The sequence below is a fragment of the Asterias amurensis genome, chromosome 5, assembly GCF_032118995.1.
Source record: "Asterias amurensis chromosome 5, ASM3211899v1".
In the NCBI taxonomy this organism is placed as follows: Eukaryota; Metazoa; Echinodermata; class Asteroidea; order Forcipulatida; family Asteriidae; genus Asterias; species Asterias amurensis.
The window spans coordinates 5,675,030-5,694,330 of record NC_092652.1 but is presented as its reverse complement, the minus strand read 5'-3'; the positions used below and the strand labels follow the sequence as shown (position 1 = coordinate 5,694,330).

The 19,301-nt window shown below is 37.7% G+C and overlaps 2 protein-coding genes across 2 annotated transcripts in view; one reads left to right on the top strand and one right to left on the bottom strand.

Annotated features, from left to right (window-relative positions):
* The window catches only part of LOC139937650 (uncharacterized), a 40,386-nt gene extending 32,748 nt beyond the window's left edge, over positions 1-7,638 (top strand). The window contains exons 23-29 of the mRNA XM_071932894.1: positions 343-507; positions 1,031-1,106; positions 1,871-1,920; positions 2,468-2,724; positions 3,770-3,922; positions 4,644-4,763; positions 5,409-7,638. Of these exons, the coding sequence (XP_071788995.1) occupies positions 343-507; positions 1,031-1,106; positions 1,871-1,920; positions 2,468-2,724; positions 3,770-3,922; positions 4,644-4,763; positions 5,409-5,747 (1,160 nt within the window). The 3' untranslated portion in view covers positions 5,748-7,638. The remainder of the gene's footprint in view (positions 1-342; positions 508-1,030; positions 1,107-1,870; positions 1,921-2,467; positions 2,725-3,769; positions 3,923-4,643; positions 4,764-5,408) is intronic.
* Positions 7,639-8,062: 424 nt separating this feature from the next.
* Positions 8,063-19,179, bottom strand: LOC139937584 (origin recognition complex subunit 2-like). Its single transcript, XM_071932793.1, has 12 exons — positions 19,086-19,179; positions 18,459-18,668; positions 17,642-17,836; positions 16,933-17,150; positions 15,899-16,104; positions 14,951-15,083; positions 14,499-14,601; positions 13,579-13,716; positions 12,676-12,847; positions 11,530-11,591; positions 10,589-10,707; positions 8,063-10,179 (listed from the first exon to the last, which is right to left on the bottom strand). Exons 1-12 carry the CDS (start codon positions 19,177-19,179, stop codon positions 10,099-10,101), a joined length of 1,731 nt encoding a protein of 576 aa, XP_071788894.1. The 3' UTR covers positions 8,063-10,098.
* Positions 19,180-19,301: the final 122 nt, after the last annotated feature.

The window sequence follows — 19,301 nt, the reverse complement described above, 5'->3', positions numbered from 1 at the left end:
TGAAGTTCACACTAAGCAAGGCTAAAAGCCACTCTTGGTATGGGGCTACAAGAAGAACAATCGTTGAAGGGTAAAAAAACTTGGGGGAGCTGAAGGTAATAAATTGATATTAGGTAGGAATTGATATTCCTCTTAAAACAATCTAGATTGTAGGATGGAGAGAAGCATGCATCAGGCAGGGAGTTCCAATAAGATGCAGTACGTGGAATAAAGCTGTTGGAATGGCGGCTTGTTCTACATCTCAGCAGATCAAGAGTGTATGGCTATGAGAAGTAGCAGAAAGACTAGTTTTACGCTAACAAACTCTGATGGTACAACTGTGTTAAATATTCTTTGCTCTAGCTCCTCAACCTAAAGTGTGCGACAATCAAGCTGATATAGACTGCTCACCGTATGCTGCCTGCTACGACACTGACACACGCCCGGAGGGTTATAGCTGCCAGTGCCTCTCTGGCTTCCGTGATCAATCCCCAAGTATCAGCCTCATGCCGGGTAGAGTCTGTGAAGGTAAAATAGAGCTTGTTATAAAGAAGCATCTTTTTAGCAAATCACATAGCTTAATAATAATAGTAACAATAATGTTAACAGTGCTAACACACATCGGTGTATGGGTAAAAAACCAAAATCAACAATATATTAATAATAATAATGGACATTTGTAGTGCACTATATCTGTCAGAAAGACACTCCAGGCGCATAGAAAAGAACTCTGCTAGTGACGGTACTTAAAGCTACGGCTGAACAAATGAGTTTTCAAGTTGGTCTTGAAGCTGGAGAGAGTGCTACTAGTCTGAGGTTCAGTGGGAGAGCATCCCAAAGAGATGGTCCAGCATGTGAAAAGGAACGTTCTCCCTAAGTGTCCTTAGATCGACGGGATATTAAGGAGCATAGTGTTTGTAGAGCAAAGCTGTCTGGTAGAAACACTTTGCTGCGTTGAATCCTGGATGTATCTTGGAGATGTACCCTGCTTAGGAGTAGAACCATTTGGCTCAGAATTTTCATTCAACTGTCATTTTGTTTCTGTCTTTAGAAATTTGCCCTTCCAGTAACTGTTTCAATGGAGGTTCCTGTGTGAGTGTTTATGAGACTGGAGAAACAATATGCAGGTTTGTCTGTCATTTTATTGTGAAGATTTAAAGTCAAGGGATAGAACAGTTGTGTTTTAAGACTAGGATCACAGATTGATTTTTGTCAAAGTACACAATGTAATGCTGATTTAATGCAAAAATTAAGGATACACTGTCTACTTGTTGAGAAAACATCAAAAACTGTCCGATTTTTCCAATATAACGCAAACCAACCCTCAGAAATCTGAGAAACGATTCATTGCACGATGAAATAATCTCTCAGATTCAATTGTTTTTGGGTGGTGAAAGAATATCCAAACCAAGTTACCTCAAAGGGAATCCTTTCTCAAAATAGTATATACCTTCAACGGCTGCCGTGCTTATCACAAGTCAGTTTTTATGGTCATTCATTTTTTGAGCATTTACCAATGACCATAAATGTACCTGTTGAAGGGCGTGGCGTGCATAATATGAGATTTAAATATAATTTTTCACATGTTTGTATTTCCACTTGAGTATCTTATTTGTTTTGTTTTTTGTGCTTTTTGTAATTACAGCAATCTACTTCCTTTTCCAAATTATTTCAAAATGCAAAAAGTTGTGGCTTTGAATTCTACATTTTGTATTTGTAGCTTCTCTGGATTTTAATTTTCTTTTTCAAGCAGGCTTGTTAGTTCCTAGAATAAGCAGCATTTTACTTGCCTTTTCCTACATCACAAGCTATTTTTTGAAAGCCCAAACTAACAGAAAATTGAATTCTCCCAATAAAAAATTGTATTAATGTTTACTTTTTAATTCCACAGATGTCCAGAGGGCTTCGACGGGACCAAATGTGAGAATGTTGTTGAATCAGGTAAATGAGTAGTCAAATTGTAATCAATAAGAATATCTATTTTAACAATTTGACTGAGAAAAATGTGAAAGGGGATTGACCAAAATAGTAATTTATTTTGTACATTCATGTAGATCTACATGTATATGTGGCAAAAAATGTACCCTTGATTTATAAAGAATTATCGAAATTTGAGGTGACAAAACAAATTTGACTAGAATGGATACTTGAACCAGCAACCTCTGGTACCGTGCTGGCGCTCTACATGTTCCAACTAAGCGCTCTACATGTAGGCCTATTTTGGCTGTCACCACAAGTTGTCGTATCAGTGTTTGGGGTGCCATTAATTCCAAGGCCACAATTTCAAATCCTGGTTTCCTTTTTTAGTTTATTACCAACTGTTTATTACTAAATAAAGAATCAAATTGTGATGGAATTATTAAACTCAGCAAAGTCTATCTGGAAAGCTAGTTAGCCTTCGAAAAAGACTCTGCTAGGCTTAAAATTAATTAGGCTATTGACTGTTTTTATTTTTAAGCAACTCACCCTTCCTTTGTTGCCGTAATAGGATTATCAGAAACACTAATCCTAGTGATTAGCCTGATCTCTGTCGCCAGTCTAATCCTAATCGGGATTACCCTCCTCCTCTGCTTCACCTTCTACCATCGTCACACCAAGGAGAGCATCAAGAAGCTGTCTCTGAGGTCAGGGAGCAGACGAGGGGAGCCGTCTCGCTTCATGCAGGACGCTGATGTATGGGATCCAATCATCATGGATGATAGATCTAGTAGTCATGGTAGCAGTAGTCAGCAGACTTTCAGAGAGGTTGGTGTTAAAACTGAAAAGGGGGGTAATAATAAAAATGGTTAAAGCCATTGGACCCGTTCGGTAAAACACTATTTTCCAAGGCCCACACTTCGTGTATCACAACTTCTGTATCAAACAACAAACCTGTGAAAATTTAGGCTCAATCGGTCATAGGAGTCTGGAGAAAACAACGGGACAACCCACCCGTGTATCCGCGCGTTTCGCCGTGACATGGCATGTGTTTAAAATAAATCCGTAATTCTCGCTAACGAGAATTGATATTGTTTTGCTGTTTTCTCAAAAAGTAAAGCATTTCATGGAGTAATATTTCAAGGGAAGTCTTTTACCACTACCTTCTGTAAACCCTGTCAGTTATTTGTAAATCTGTGAACTTTTTTTTCTTTTTTCTGAACCGAAAGGGTCCAATGGCTTTAAAAATGTTTTTTTTTTTCATTTCATAATGGCACAGCAACATAAAGCTGAATTGGGACATTCCCATTACAATAGAAAAAAACCAGACTATATAAAAGTGTAAAAACAAATGTAAAAAAGGTATAAAATTATACACATTTGGACTGGCAATGAGGTCACTCAAGGCCGAAGGCCCTAGAGAACTAGGACCCTCTTCTCGTTATTCACAGGCCCGGGGGGATAAAGTTCTTTCAAAAAAATATTGCGGGTGGAATGGAATTTGCTTTTGATTATTGATGTGAAGTAGTTAAACCACGAGAGTGGAAGAGTAAACTAATTAAATCAAATTCCCTGGCATATCATTAATTTGCTGCACAAAATAAGCTTCAAAAACTCTAAAAAATGCTTTAATTTAAACACTGCAGTTTTGTGTGATTTTTTTCCAACATGTTCTACACGTTATAAAGTAACCCAGCTAAAAGAAAGTACAACATTTTCAAGCAGAACTATTTTGCAGAGCGATTGCCAATAGTAACTCTACAATTTTAAAACAACTAAATATTGATTTTACAAGTATAAAATTTACTCTGCAAAAGTATCTTACCATAATTGAAAAACCTTGCGCTAGAAGAAAATTTATTTTCTTTCTCAGCCTCGACGCAACCAGCAGATGACAACTTTCTCTGAGCAGGTACGTCATGACAGCCATGACGACGGTATCAGCAATCTGGATTTCATCGACGAAGAAGTGGAGTCATTGGCCAGGACAAACACAAGTGCCATGAGCAAACTGCCAGAGGTTGAGGTAAGATCACTGATCCTAAACTGAGAACACATTTAGATGAATTTTTTGTTGTTAAATTTTTTGATGAGAAATCGCCACAGTATACCCTCCCTTTAATCTAGCCACTAAAAATAATAATAAAAATAACAAGTTCTTACGAAGTGATTTTCACAATAATCGTCTAAATGCACTTTACATTAGTGCCCTGGTCATTACCTTTTTCATATGGAGTCAGGCCACTGACCACAGCATTAATGGTCTTCAACAGGATGCCTGATTGTCCAGCTGGAAGAAAGTACCAAACCAAACTGAATCAATTTTTTCAACATTATTCTTTATTTCTGAATTATCACCTTAAATCACAAGGCCATGGACGGCCACTTCAAGCACTTCAAGGTGAGGGTGTTTAGACTATCGACCCCACCCGAGGCACGCTGCCACCTACCGTCTTGAGGTTGAATCAGGGTTACCCACTTCACAGTCCGTAAGGATGTAGGCATGGGTTTCATCCACTAAGAGCCTAAGACTAGTAATCTTAGGACTTAGTACGAGTCCCAACCCTGCACTGTAGCATGCAGACCTTAAGATTAATCCTAAGTTTTACTCGTCCTAACTCGAGATAAGATGAGTCCTAACTCTTTGTGAAATCGATGGCTGGTTTGTAGAGAAGAATACACTACCTTCCAATTTAACATTTGCCAATATTATTAATATTAATATTATTATTATGTGTTTTTTGCAGAGGAGAATGCGAAGGGAAGTTCCATCCCTCGGTAACTACCGCCAGCAAACCGACATCGATTCAAACTTTGTCAGACCGTACCTAGCTCCAGAGATGATCCCACTAGACAACTATTTACAGGTACAGTTTAAAATGTCATAAAAACATCTCCTCTTGTTCTTTAGAAGGTTCGTTGTAATATTCAAAAGCATGAGTAACTTTTGAGTCATACACTGGGTCTTGATATGCTACTTGAACAAGAACTATACAGAAATTCTTGTTTGTTTCAACTAGATTTTGTTTCAACTAGATTTGGTCAAGTCTGAAAGTAATTAAACTTCAAAACACATTAAAAAAAATTCTTTGGGCATTTTCCAAACATCGGTTTAGGCTCCGTCTCTGACTCCAGGCTTCCTTTGATGTTGGAAACACCATACAAAATGTACACTGCTCCAAAGTGGATTCTGAAGCCTAAGTAGGAGCCAAAACTTAAGCCTAGGTTTGAAAGATCACAATCTCACTCTCCTCAAAGTACATGAGATAAATAATAACTAGTATTGAGTACATACTCCCCCTGAAAAATCATACACAACACAACATACAATTTCAATAGAGAAGGTACATACACAATGTTTGAAAGAAGGGTAAGGGAAAAGAAAAAGGCTTAAGTTATTAAAGATACTGGGAAAAGGTACATGTATGTTTTCAAGAGTTTCTTCAATTGGTCTGTGGAGTAACGATAACGTTATTAAAACTGTTACTTTTTCTCTAATTACCCGATCAAAGGATCCACGCCGCTACTCTGCTGCCTACGGTGACAATTCTCGCCACTCCTCCTACGGTGAAGATTCTCGCAGCTACGGCTACCTTCGGCCCTCAAGGTCAAGTGCCGAGCCACACCATCACCATGGAAATATGCACCTCCAACAGGATCTCCGAGCTGATAGAATGTACTTTCCCGCCAATGACCCCGCCATGATGGAGCCTGGATTACAGAGGGGGCCTAGCCGTCAAAGTGCACAGCATCCTTCAGCGTCTCGTGTGTACATTCCGGCAGCTCCAAGTGGGAACCCCCCTCCCCCACCTCCACCACCTCAAATCCAGGAATATAACCGCAACTACTAAAGCAAGTTGTCTGAAGAGCGGCCAATGCAAAAAGAAACCAGTACAGCCACTAATATATACATGTACATGTACACCAAGCCTGACATTTTCAAACACTTCGTTTCCAATATGCCATTGTCTTAGCTTTGGTGTGGCTTTGGTTTACTGAGAAAAAAAAATCCTAACGATATTCTAAATTCAAGCGCCTATTTTTCATCATAACCCAAAATCATACGCCTGTTTTTTAAAGCAAAAAAGTAGCTAAGCACAATGAAAAAACGTTAACCACATTAAGGTTACCAGCCAAAGTACCATTCTACATCTATCATGTGTGACTGGTATCCTGCTCATTGTTGCTAAGCAGACAATTTTGGGCCCAAGGCACAATTTCATGGCTCTGTTTACTGTGGTGGAATTAGGTGCTTATTAACAGCCCATAGAATTGTGTATTTAAAAGGCACCGTAAGCACAGAATATTTGTTTATTAGGAGAGCTCATTTTGTTGGGTCTGACGTGTTAGGGTTTGTTGTTAACCACGTCTCACTGTTAGCATTTATATTGCCTACATCAGGGCCCAATTTCATAGAGCTGCTTATAAGCACAAAAAGCAGCTAAGCGCATCAAAGTTATGCTAACCAAATTAAGGTTACCATCCAAACTATCATGTTTGTGACTAGTATCCTGCTTATTATTTCTGCCAAGCTTAAGCAACTCTATGAAATTAAGCTAACATGGCTAAAGCCTCAACCGGTAAATATTATCAAGTCCTTTTTTTGTTAAAAAAGATTCTTTAAGGTCAAAATAAGTTTCGTTTTTATCTATTTTCCCCAATAGAAAGCGTCCTCATGAACTTGAGGGGAAAAAATCCACTTAAGAGAAAAAAATTAATGCCACTTTTTATCCGTCCTGTGGGTATGTTAGATTGCCAAAGAAATCAATGCCTGAAAAAGCATTCACTGAACGATTTAGTTCTTTGTGGTTTTTTAATGTCAGTTTTGGTCCAAATACTTTTAGATATTAATTTTTTTTAAACTGTATTCATAAATTTATTTGTAAGTGTGTGCATGGTAGACACATCTCGATAGAACTACCTTCTTTTTTCCCCCGGTCAATCTTGATTTACATATTAGTCAATACTTATAGTTCTGAGATTTAACCATATATTTTTGTAATCTTTTTGTTTACATTCTCATTCATAATTTGTCTACTTAGAGAATGCATTGATCAGATGCAAATATTTTATATAGTGTTTTTATATCTTGTTTTGCACAGTATGTAAAATATTGCACTTCTTCTTAAGGTCAAATTAGTATATCATTATTTTTTAGTTTCATAATGCTCATGTCCGTGATCAAAATACACATACATGCATTTGCACTGCAAGAAGTTCAAATCTAGTCAGTTTTGTGTGTACAATAATGTACTGTATATTTAAAAAAGTTTTAGAAAGATAAAACTTTAATGACTAACATGCATCTGCAGTCATGACATGACTGTATCTTGTTTGTCGACCATTTTGATGACACAATAACAATTAATGGAATGTGTTCATGAACTAGCTGGGAGATGATTTTGTGTATTTGTAGTATTTACTGGTTTTCTGATTTATAGAGAGATATTATCGAATAGTGTTGGTCAGGGTACTCTCTGAACTCTAAGGATTTAGAAGAATAAAAATATATTTCTTATTGCATTTAGCAACTGACAATCAATGTAAGATGAATATTTTGTGTCTAACAACTTTACTGATTTTATAAACAGGAAAACTATAGACACATTTTATCTGATGCTCTTGAATATAAATTATGTTCAAAAGTTTGCAACATTCGTTACATGAATTTGTTTAATATGGGAGCTAATGCTGTTTTTTAATTACTGTACTGAATTTATAAATAGCAAACAAAATCTTTTATATCCGTTATTTCTTATTTTTCTGATGGAAAAATCAATAAAGTTTTCAATATCAAAACATGTGTTTGTTTAATATTTGAGCTGATTTTGTTGTGTCTGACATGCTTTTTTAAACACATTTCACATGTGAGCATTTAAAACGTCCCACATCTGTGCTGATGCATCATCAGATAATTGTTATCAGGCTCCTTCTTTCTTTTCTTTTTTAAATTGCCACCCATTTTTTTTAGAGATCTTTAAAATTTATAATTATTTGTAAAGGAGGCGACCTCATAAAAAGGAAGCGGGCGGGGGCGCATAACATGTGCATTGCACCCATTTTCCACATTAAATCACAGTTACAACCAAACACTAAACAAAAATCGGTAAAAATAAAAAAAACTATATTCCGTTCTCGAAAAACTCATGATTTTATTTCCAATGAAGTCAAGTTGTTTTTTGTTGTATCACAAGGCACTCAATACAAAATATAATCTGATAAATGAAGAATATAAGAAAAAATAACTTTTTTTTGTAAAGTTTATAACAGTACAAACTGTCCTGAAAAAATATACACAAGAAAGTGGGTTTGCAGAACTTGGTTCCTTGCCAGTTCTAAAACAATACAATATCCTCCAGCCGAAAAAAAAATATGATTTTTTTTTATTGTGATCAGTGATCACCTCATTTCATGAAGTTTCACAGACTGATTTTATGATTTACATGTACATGAATTGGGAACTAGGGGACTAGAATTATGTTTTTACTCTTCCAAAAACTAGGTATGTCCATTGAATTTGTTTATACTTGATGATATGATAGCTTATGAAAGCAAACTTTTTAACGATTTATAAAGGGGAAATTCCTTTCTAATGATTGTATTAACTTTTGTAACTGAGAAAACAAAATTAGCTGTTGCAAACAACTTACCAACCAAATGGATCGATAGTATAAATGCCAAAAATAGTTAATGGCCTGACGTTTCGACCCTAGCAGAGTCTTTCTTGAAGGCTAAATGACAACACAACAAACATGAACAGATAACTAAAACTTAATTTACAAGAGAGCTGGCAAGCATCCACTTCAGGGCACAAAGTCACCAGGATTTTCAAATCTTGCCCAACAGTTGCTCATTGGGCTGCTCTTTGGGCTTGTGGTACATCCTGACTATGTTTTCAGAGGATTTGTGACAGTTGGGGCGTAGTGACAAAAGCTGTCAATGTTAACTTCTTAATAAAAAGTTGTATCAAACATACAAAAACACATTCAACATTAAACAGGTTTAACTACAAAAATAAACTATGTTTTTGTTATTTTTACCCAAATTGTGAGAGAAAAATGTGCAAAGAACAAAAATAGTCCTCGGTCTTCTCATTCAATGATGAGTTTTCTTGATTAAAAGAGCCCCCGAAAAACACGAACAAGTTGACAAAATTTGTCATGGCACGTCGGACAAGATATAAGTCATGATCCAAAAAACATTGTGACTGCACCAATTTTAAAGATATTTTCCCCCTGATTGTCTCCCATAGATCTGACTGTGACGATAAAGTTATAAAAAGTACTGTGTGTAACATAAATCCAGATAAATCAGGTTGTCCAAAATGAAAACAGACAACCCTCTGGCTAACACTATTAAAGCCATTGGACCCTTTCGGTAAACAGTATTGTTCAAGGCTCACACTCCGTGTATCACAACCTATATTTATAATAACAAACCTGTGAAAATTTAGGCTCAATCGATCATCGGAGTCAGGAGAAAATAACAAGAAAACCCACCCTTGTATCCGCGCGTTTCGCCATGTCATGACATGTGTTTAAAATAAATCTGTAATTCTCGATATCGAGAATTGATATTGTTTTACTGTTTTCTCAAAAAGTAAAGCATATCATGGACTAATATTTTAAGAGAAGTCTTTCACCATTATCTTCTGTAAACCCTGTGAATTATTTGTAAATCTGTGAACTTTTTTTGGTTTTTTTCTGAACCGAAAGGGTCCACTGTCTTTAAGGCACAGATAATTATTTCAGAAACTCCTGCTGTAGTTATAGAGCATACCGAAGCTGCTCAAAATCAACAGAGCAACAACATATTACTTGTGTTTTACCTATACATTAGTACATGTAGTTTTCCCTCAGAGTCCAATGAAACAAATTCAATATTTTGGTTGAAATCTGCCTGAGATGTTAAGTTATGAAGTCCAGCAAACAGTCTGAACATCAAGCAGAAAACAGTCTAAACATCAAGCAGAAACCAGCTCTTCTCATCAGAGAGCCCCACCACTCACAAAAGAGATTTTACATGGTGACACCGCTAAACCTTACTCTGTATTTTTCAACCATGCAACGCATTCAGCCTTACATGTATCTCATAAAGTCCTGTGATATTTCATGAATCAGTACAAGTCCCACCTGTTGTCTCTGTGGAACCTTCCCAGCCTGCCAGCTAAACACTCCAAGGATCCTCCCCGAGAGCGATTCCTCACACCTCTTCTTGTTGTTGAAACTCCACCAATGTTGAGCTATCCACAGCAATTAGCAGAAATTCCACACCATCCAACCCCTAGGAGATGAAATAATAATAGTAGTTGATAATAATTTGGGAAGCCAATCATTCTTACTCGTAGCTGGGGAGGGCACCATTGTTAGCCAGCAAAATCGACCCATACATGACCACAGAGCATAGCCAGAGATCAAAAGTGCTGTTCCAGAGGGAGGAAAGCTGGAGGGCAAAGAGAAAAACCCTCCGTTACGTAACAGAGAACCAACACACATGGTCTTAGCCGGGAATTGAAACAGGGTTGCATACTGTCAGTAATAGAGTGGGTGGCACATAAGCAGCAAATGTTTTGATAGTATACAGACAGCATGGATAGGGCAAGACATCAGTCAATCTTTCCAGTACCCAAGAAAAAAAACTAATTGGCAGGCCGATCCAGTTACAAAGGAGTCTTTGATTTTTCAGTGCTCACCTTTTTGGATCTTATCAGTTTATGATCTCTGAATTCTGTCAATTGAGCTCGTAGAGTCAGCTCACTGTTGACAAGAAATGCCTCTCGACACTTCTGATACAAATCTTGAAAGGAGAGTCCTAAGATAAGGAATAATATATAACTTTTTTACAAAATTTAGGAAATTTATGAGTAGTAAGTGCTTTACATTGTATACATCAGTGCAAGGGTAAAAACAAATTATATTATACATGTATATCCCTGATGAAAAACTAGCATCTTCATGTAATAAATCATTGCGCAACCCGTGGCTAACTTACTGGATTTGAACTGCCTCTAGCCCATTTGGCTAGCTTAGTGGTCAATCGTTAAAGGCAGTGGACACTATTGGTAATTGTGCTTTCACATGCTTGATTTTGAGACCTCAAGTTCTAAATCTGAGGTCTCAAAATCAAATTCGGGGAAAATTACTTCTTTCTCGAAAACTATGGCACTTCAGAGGGAGCCGTTTCTCACAATGTTTTATACCATCACCCTCTCCCCATTACTCGTCACCAAGAAAGGTTTTATGCTAATAATTATTTTGAGTAGTTACCAATAGTGTCCACTGCCTTTAAAATATCTACATGTACTCTCTATGTAGCTATGCAAAGGTCAGGGTTTTTCAGGTAATATTTTTCACAGAGCTTGGGAAAGTGCTGAGTATGGTATACACTGCTTAATTCACATCAGTGTATACGGGTAAAACAAATATATCAACTTGTGAGTGGTAGTTTTTGTTATAGTTAATAAACCCAAGCAGACTTGCCTTGTGTATCACTACATGACATCCGAATATAACTTATACAGCCCAATCATTCCTACCATTCACACAAATGTAATATTGATAGAAATAGCGGTGCATGTGTTTATTGTATAAGCTACATGTGTTTGTCCAACTGCACTGACAATAAGAGACTTACCTTGGTATGTGGAATCATCTTGGTGAGCTAGTTGATACACCACTAAGAGATTGAAGATACCTCTGTACAAATAAAAAGGTGTAAGACATTGAAAGAAATAATATATGTTAAATTTGCATCGGGGATAAAGAATCTATGTTTTGGCAGCGGGTACCGCAACGATATAATATATGTTAAATTTGCATCGGGGATAAAGAACATTGAAAGAAACTGACTGAACCAAAACAGACAAGTACCCATACAAAAGGTTAGAATAAAGATTGTCGTCTAGTTACTGAATCACAATTTCTTCATTTGTGCAACTCATAACGTTAAACCAATGTTTGTACAGAGAGAAATTGGCTGTTGCCAGCTTGTGGGAGTTTGCAAAGTTCCCCTGATGGGAAGATCATTCAAACAAACAAACAAACAAACAAACAAACAAACAAACAAACAAACAAACAAACAAACAAACAAACAAACAAACAAACAAACAAACAAACAAACAAACAAACAAACAAACAAACAAACAAACAAACAAACAAACAAACAAACAAACTTATTCAATTAGAAACACTGCAGTGGATGACAGCATAAACTATTGTTGAGAATTATTCCCGTTGTTGTTATATGGCTTGGATAATTGGTCACACAAAACATTTAAAGGAACACGTTGCCTTGGATCGGACGAGTTGGTCAAAACAAAAGCGTTTGTAACCGTTTTTTATAAAATGCATATGGTTGGAAAGATGTTTTAAAAGTAGAATACAATGATCCACACAAGTTTGCCTCGAAATTGCGTGGTTTTCCTTCTACTGTGCGAACTAACATGGTCGGCCATTTATGGGAGTCAAAATTTTGACCCCCATAAATGGCCGACGTGTTAGTCGACGAGGTAAAAGGAAAACCACGCAATTTCGAGGCATGTTTGTGTGCATCATTGTATTCTACTTTTAAAACATCTTTCTAACCATATGCATTTTATAACAAACGGTTACAAACGCTTTTCAAAGACCAACTCGACCGATCCAAGGCAACGTGTTCCTTTAAACATTACAACAAATCATTGCTCAAATTTCTAAATCAGCATTACATGTACATACATTGACAAAAAACAATCTATGACCCTACCCTTAACCCAAAGACAGAGTAGTAATGTAAACTCACCTTGCGTTTGGTGTCAGACTTCTCAGTACATGAGTCAGTGAACTAAGGGCAAGGACACCAGACTGCTGGACCAACAGAGAGTTCTCATAAGACGTCTCTTCTGTGTAGGGTTCAAAGGTCGTGACCTCGTACCACACCCAGTAGAAACTGCTGGATTTTGACTGATCCCAAACTGTGGAGGTATTATGAAGAAGTTCCATTTTTAGTGACTGATAGTGATATGTATATCAACAGAATTCCCTGAAGAAGAAAAGTTTCAAAACTGTCAAATTGTTGTATCTCGCTTTTAAAGCCATGATGTAAACACACACAGGAGAACACACCCAGATGTTCATGCGGAGTGCACTGGCGCAATGCTTTCTTATATAGTGCTCATATCTGTCACTCAGTGATGCTGAAGGTGCTTCAACATTCAGTGTTTTCCTGTGAGGTATTGTATGAGACCAACTCCTCTACATACGTGTAGCATCACGTAATGTTTACAAGGTGCTGTGGCACAATATTACACAACATTGCTACACAAAGAACAATTATTTAAAGGAACACATTGCCTTGAATCGGTCGAGTTGGTCTTTGACCGTATGGGTAGAAAGATGTTGTAAAAGTGAGTACAAAGATCCACACAAACATGCCTTTAAATTGTACGGTTTTCCTTTTACCTTGTCGACACACACGGTCGGCCGTTTATGGGAGTCAAATTTTTGACTCTCATAAATGGCTGACCGTGTTAGTTCGCACAGTAAAAGTAAACCAAGCAATTTTGAGCAAATTTGTGTGTCTCACTGTATTCTACTTTTAAGACATCTTTCCAGCCATATGCATTTAAATAAAAAACGGTTCCAAACGCTTTTTATAGACCAACTCGTCAAATCCCAGGCAACGTGTTCCTTAAATAGCACTTACTGAGTGGTGCATTAATATGATCTATGGTCCCAATAATGTGCACCGACGACAACTGAGATAATGATGCAAGGGTAGTCTGGGACTTGAACCCTCTCAGCATCATACCATCTATGTTGTGGATAATCAAGAATAGTGGCTCTGAAGAAAGAAGAAATAATAGTTAGAAAACTGTCTTGGAGGAATGTTGCAAGGCATTGCATGGTGAGGTGAGGCATCAATGTAAATTAAGTTTTCAGTTTTAAGCCCGGTTCACATTTCCTGCAAATGCGAATTCAAAGCGAATTTGACGTGAATTTGATCTCACGACCTTCCTTTCGCAACAATATTCGCAAGTGAGTAAAGCAGAGATCAACTGCTGCGAACTTTTCATTGCGAATTTGTGACGTCAACATTCGCTTCGCATTCGCATTCACAGGAAGTATGAACCAGGCTTTATTGTAGCCAAAACCTTGAAGTGGCCTTCAGGCCTTGTGTGTCTGATGATTTGCAAAACAAAAAACAAAACAAAAAAACACCATGTGCATTCATATACCTACTTTGCTGTGTAGATTTGTTGCGAGTACTTGCCTTGCTATTTATGCCACATAGTAGATTTCAATGCAAACTCAGAATCTTTATAAAGAAAACCAGCATCTCAAAGTTTTTCGGTATCTGAAGATGGCTAGAGCATGCTTGTTGAAATATTGATAGCAATTGATAACTCACTCTGGGGTTGTGAAGTTAATAATGAGAAGTCCCCTCGACCCATTAAACAAAAGTAGTAGTCACGGCTGACAAGAGGTTGAGATAGTTTCAATGACACCTTTTGGCATGATGAAGGGTCAAAGCGTCAGGTACCGGTACTGTAAAACTTTACTTACGTGTACATGTTACCAGCCAAACAAAAAGCCTGCAATCGTTACTTCCCTGCCATGTCTTACCTTCTCGCTCCTCTAGAGTGTCATGGATGAACTCGGTTTGTTCAGCCAGGCTGCGAAATCCCGCCTGATGTCCCAATACATCATCAGTGATGCTGTTCAGAATCTACAAAGAGAAACCAAAATGTTTATCAATAAAAAAGCCCAAGGTAGCGCTGACAAGATTTTGCAGGGACGGGCGATTCCTGCAACAAGTTCCTGCCCTCCCATTGTCAGAATGTTTTTTTTAGCTTCTTGAGTAACTGAAATCCTTTGAAATATCGTTGCCGTAAATTTTCATAGGAAAACTAATTTTTCAAAATGTTTGCTCTTTTCAGGATGTGCAATTTTAATTAATCACACAGCACTCTGGCTAAAAACAGCTTGCGAACTACTCAAAATGAAGCTTCACTACAACGATCATGAGCATGAAGACAACTTGTAAAAACGTGACGAAAACTAAATCATGCGCTTACACTTTTAACAGTTAGACCCGGGAAGAATCCGTTGATCACCACGTGACTGCACTTCCTCAGCATCTCGGCCCTGAACTTGTCTAGAATGCCTCGCTTGGAACCAAGTCCATACAACATCAGATTGAAACCATTGCTGCACATGAAAAAGAAAGGGGTGAAAAGCAAGTTGAAACACATTGTATACCGCATAAAACATTTTGAGTTCATTCAAAACGAACAAAGCAGTTTACTTGCCACAAGTGAGATGGAAGAATGTGTGCATTTTCTAGTTTTAGGAAGATTTTCCACTGACTAATAGTATTCTCCCAAAAGTTGTATACGTACATCTCAACAAGTGGTCCATATACATGTACTATGTCATTTCAAACTTCAATCCCTTTCCTCACTAAGCACACCACACACATTCCTGGGCTATAGTCCCCCAGCACTGACTAATGCTCCCTTGTTGACCACATCAACCAAGCAGCAAATCTCTTCAATCCGATGCATAAAAATAATTTTCCTGAGCAGCTCCAGGACTGTGGAACCATCTTCCCATCACCATACGCACCTCTGCCTATTTTCAAGAAGGCACTTAAAAAAACATCTTTTTCCTTAGTTTCTGTTTATTGCTTTTTTGGTTCATTTGTTGTATTATTTGCATTGCTAATGTTTTTCTAAAGCGCTGTGGTCTAAATGAAATGGCGCTATATAAAAAACTCATTGAATTATATATTGTATTATCTCCCCCAACTTTCATTCTGGGCCTTGGCTCGTCCTTTGAGTTTACATAATGCCTCTGTGCAAGAGACTCCCTCTGAAATACAAACAAGGTAGGTCCAGCACATCTGTATAATCGCATCAATAGTAGTCATCTTTTTGCCGTTAAACAAGATCAGACCCATTCTTAGCAGAAAAGACTTTTTGGGATGATCCAAAGGAGTATCTGAAAAAAAAAGCCTGGCATACCTCAGCTGAAACATCCACTTGTTAAACAAGCCTTGGTACTCCGTATAGAGCTCCGATATCTGCGCATGATGACTACTGGGGGCGCTACTCAACGCTTTATTGACCTGCTGCTGGTCCATCTGAGGCACGGCCAGTCTGGACAGAGTGTGGTCAGAGGTGAGGGACATGCCCGCATGGGCAGAGAAGTACTCCTCTGCCAAGTTTGGCTGTAAAATAGACAACAAACATATAAGGTACAATTACTATTATTTTATACCAACGAAAAATATATAAATTTAATAACAACTTCTGAGGTGTCTTAGGACCTGTCACAACCAAGGTTTTCAGCTTGGGCTCCGACTACAGTCTCAGTCAGTTTATTTTAAAATGCGCTTTTGGTTTGGGTTTTCAAAACAAGCAGACAGAGCCTAAGCCAGGGCCCAAGCCAAAGCCGTGGTTTTCAAAAAGAGCCATTTTAGAATCTTTGCTCACTTTAGCGAAAGCATCAAATTCATACCTTAAAGCCATTATACACTTTCGGTAACAGTATTGACTAAGTCCCAGTCTTCGTGTATCACAACTTATATATCAAATTTAAACAAACCTGTGAAAATAACGGGAAAACTCACTCTTGTTTCTGCACGTTTCGCAGTGTCATGACACGTGTTTAAAATAAATCCGTAATTCTCGCTATCGAGAATTGATATTGCTTTTAATGTTTTCTCAAAAAGTAAAGCATTTCATGGAATAATATTTCTAAATAATAAGCCCTGTAAGTTATTTGTAATTTTTTTTTTTTTTTCTGTTCCGAAAGTGTATAATGGCTTTAAAGGCAGATTTTACTGTTGGTTTTTGGAACCACTCGATTGTTTTAATCATTATATAAATGTAGTATGTATACAATAAAACTAACCTATGAAAATTTCATTGGTCATTGGTTCAAATTCTGCTCTAATAAATTTGTCTTCGTTCAACCCCAAGTTATTAAAAAATCACCCTGTCAGTTTCCCTTGTGATTTAAGCCCAGATACTTAAAATCTTAATCTGAATCTTACCACATCTATTTCTCCCCTGGTCTTCCTTCTAGAATTCTCTGACGTGGAACCCCTGGGTGTCTTGCCCCCTCTAGCGCCCCCTCTGGTGGCCCTGGTGGATCTGTGCGTAGATGACGTGCTGTCTTTACTGTGGGTGCTACTATTATCGTCATCTCCTGGGTCATCAGAACTGGAACTATCGGAGGTGTCACTGTCATCAACCAAGTCGGGTAAAGCTCCTAAAAATATCAACATTTTAAAACAGTTGTTAACCATTCTTTCAAAGGTAGGGTCATTGTTGTTTTTTTGACAACAAGGGTAAACAAAAAAACAGGTTTATATTTATATTTAGTTGCATCATGATGCAACTTGCTCTCTTATTCTACCCTTTAATGTTTCCCTGCATTGTTATCGAACAATGCATGTACCACTTTTATGATCCAGTAATCCATCCTTTCATACTAAACATCCTTTGCCTGCCACTTTACTCCTATTGGTTCATAGCCACCAATTGTTTCTGAAATAGAAACTTTGATTGGCTGTTATTTTCCCACTTCTTTCTGGATCCTTCCCTTAATCCCTTTCCCCTCTCTTTTTCTATAAATGGATATGTATTTGTTTGTACTTGTTTTATGCCTCTGAAGAAGGTCCGGTTTGGATCGAAAGCTAAGGCCATCTACCCTATTCATTATACATTTATAAGTATTTTATAAGTATGAAAGGACCTTACTCCTACTGCTTCTTCTAGTCACTCTCTGGACAGGCTCTTTCTGCTTCCGTGTAGGTGCAGTTGTCTCCTTCTGTTGTTTCTTAGTGGAAACAGGTGTTGCGCACTTTCTGGCAAGCTGTGCCATCTGGCCAGCTCGTTTGTTCTTCTTAAATTGATACACATCAGCCCCTTTGATGCCTTCTTCATCAAGCAGTACTGCAAGTATCGCAATAAAAAATTGGAAGGTTTTCAATACAAGTTCATGTCTGGCAGAGCTAGTCTTTAAAAACAATGATTTGGGATTGAGCAAACAACAATTTATTAGTGGGAGTTTTGAACAAATGGTAGTTGACAGCTTTTTGGTGTGTGTCCTTTTTTCAGTATGTGATGTGCTAAGTAAATAAAAATCTAATTTGTTATAAAAGTAATTTTTTTGTCATGGGTCGATTTTTTATTTTATTAAAATGAAGCGAAGCGGAGGGGGGGATACTAACATGGTCGTTGTTAACACCCCAACCCTTTGGTGAGGAATGTAAAGCCATTGGTCCCATGTGTTGTGCAACGCATGTAAAAAAAAACAGTGCCCTTATCGAAAAGAGAAGGGGTTTTCCCCAGTGTTCCTGGCAGTGGCTTCTGAATGCGCCGTAATTAAACCCTTACACAATTGCATCTCAGACACTTTCTGTAAAAATACTAAGCACCTTGAGTAACTTGTTGGTAGATACGTTAGCCCACCTTGTTGAGCTGTTAATGGCTCCGCTTAACAAGGTGGGCTAGTAGTACTAGTAGATACGTGTGCTTTATAAGACTTCAGTATTATAAATTGTTCTAAATGCACCTTCTGGTGTTTTATTTGAAATGTCCTCTTCATCATCTTCTTCTCCTTCGCTACTTTCGACATCCTCCGATGTTTCTGAGTCCGAGTCCGGCTTGGTCAAACCCAACAGAGCTTCGCTGTAATTGACCTTCTTTCTGGATGCCCGAACTGGCCGCTCAGCTGAGGGTGTTTCTGCGAGTGTCTGAACTTTGGATATTCTTGGTTTCTTTGCTGGATGGAGAAAGTAAAGTTGAAGTTGCTAGGTAAATTCCTGTGTTATTTAAAGTTAAATTAATATTTGTTATTTATTTCTAATTAATTTTGTTAATGGGTAGAAATTAGTAAAAAAGTGGTGGCAGGATACGAAAATATTTGCAAAGTGGCTGTCGAATGCAGTAATTATGCCTAGAGCAGTGGGAGTTACTGAATCTTGAATGGATGGATTGATCAAGAAAATTGAAAACAGAAGCCACATGGGGCGATTTGGTTTGTATGTGCGTAAATGTAACGTGCAGGGGGCGAGAGATATTTACTCCCGCTGCTGACAGTTTTTATTGTTAAAAAAAACCAACACTTTGCCAGACGATTTTCATTTTTAAAACCAACTACTAATAAACTTCAGAAAAACGGTTTGCAAATTAAGTTTACCTGAAACTTGTTCAATGCCCACAATGTGCTTTACAACTTCATCGTTTCCAACGAACTCTAACGCCACCGACACATGTCTTGCGGAAGCCGCCATCTTTGAAATTACTCCAGTAATTAAAACGTCGTCTGCAGTTTTGTTTTGACAAACGGTTTTGGATTTTGACTACAAAAATTCAAATACAATTCCATATTATGAAGTGTTTTTATCCCTTGATA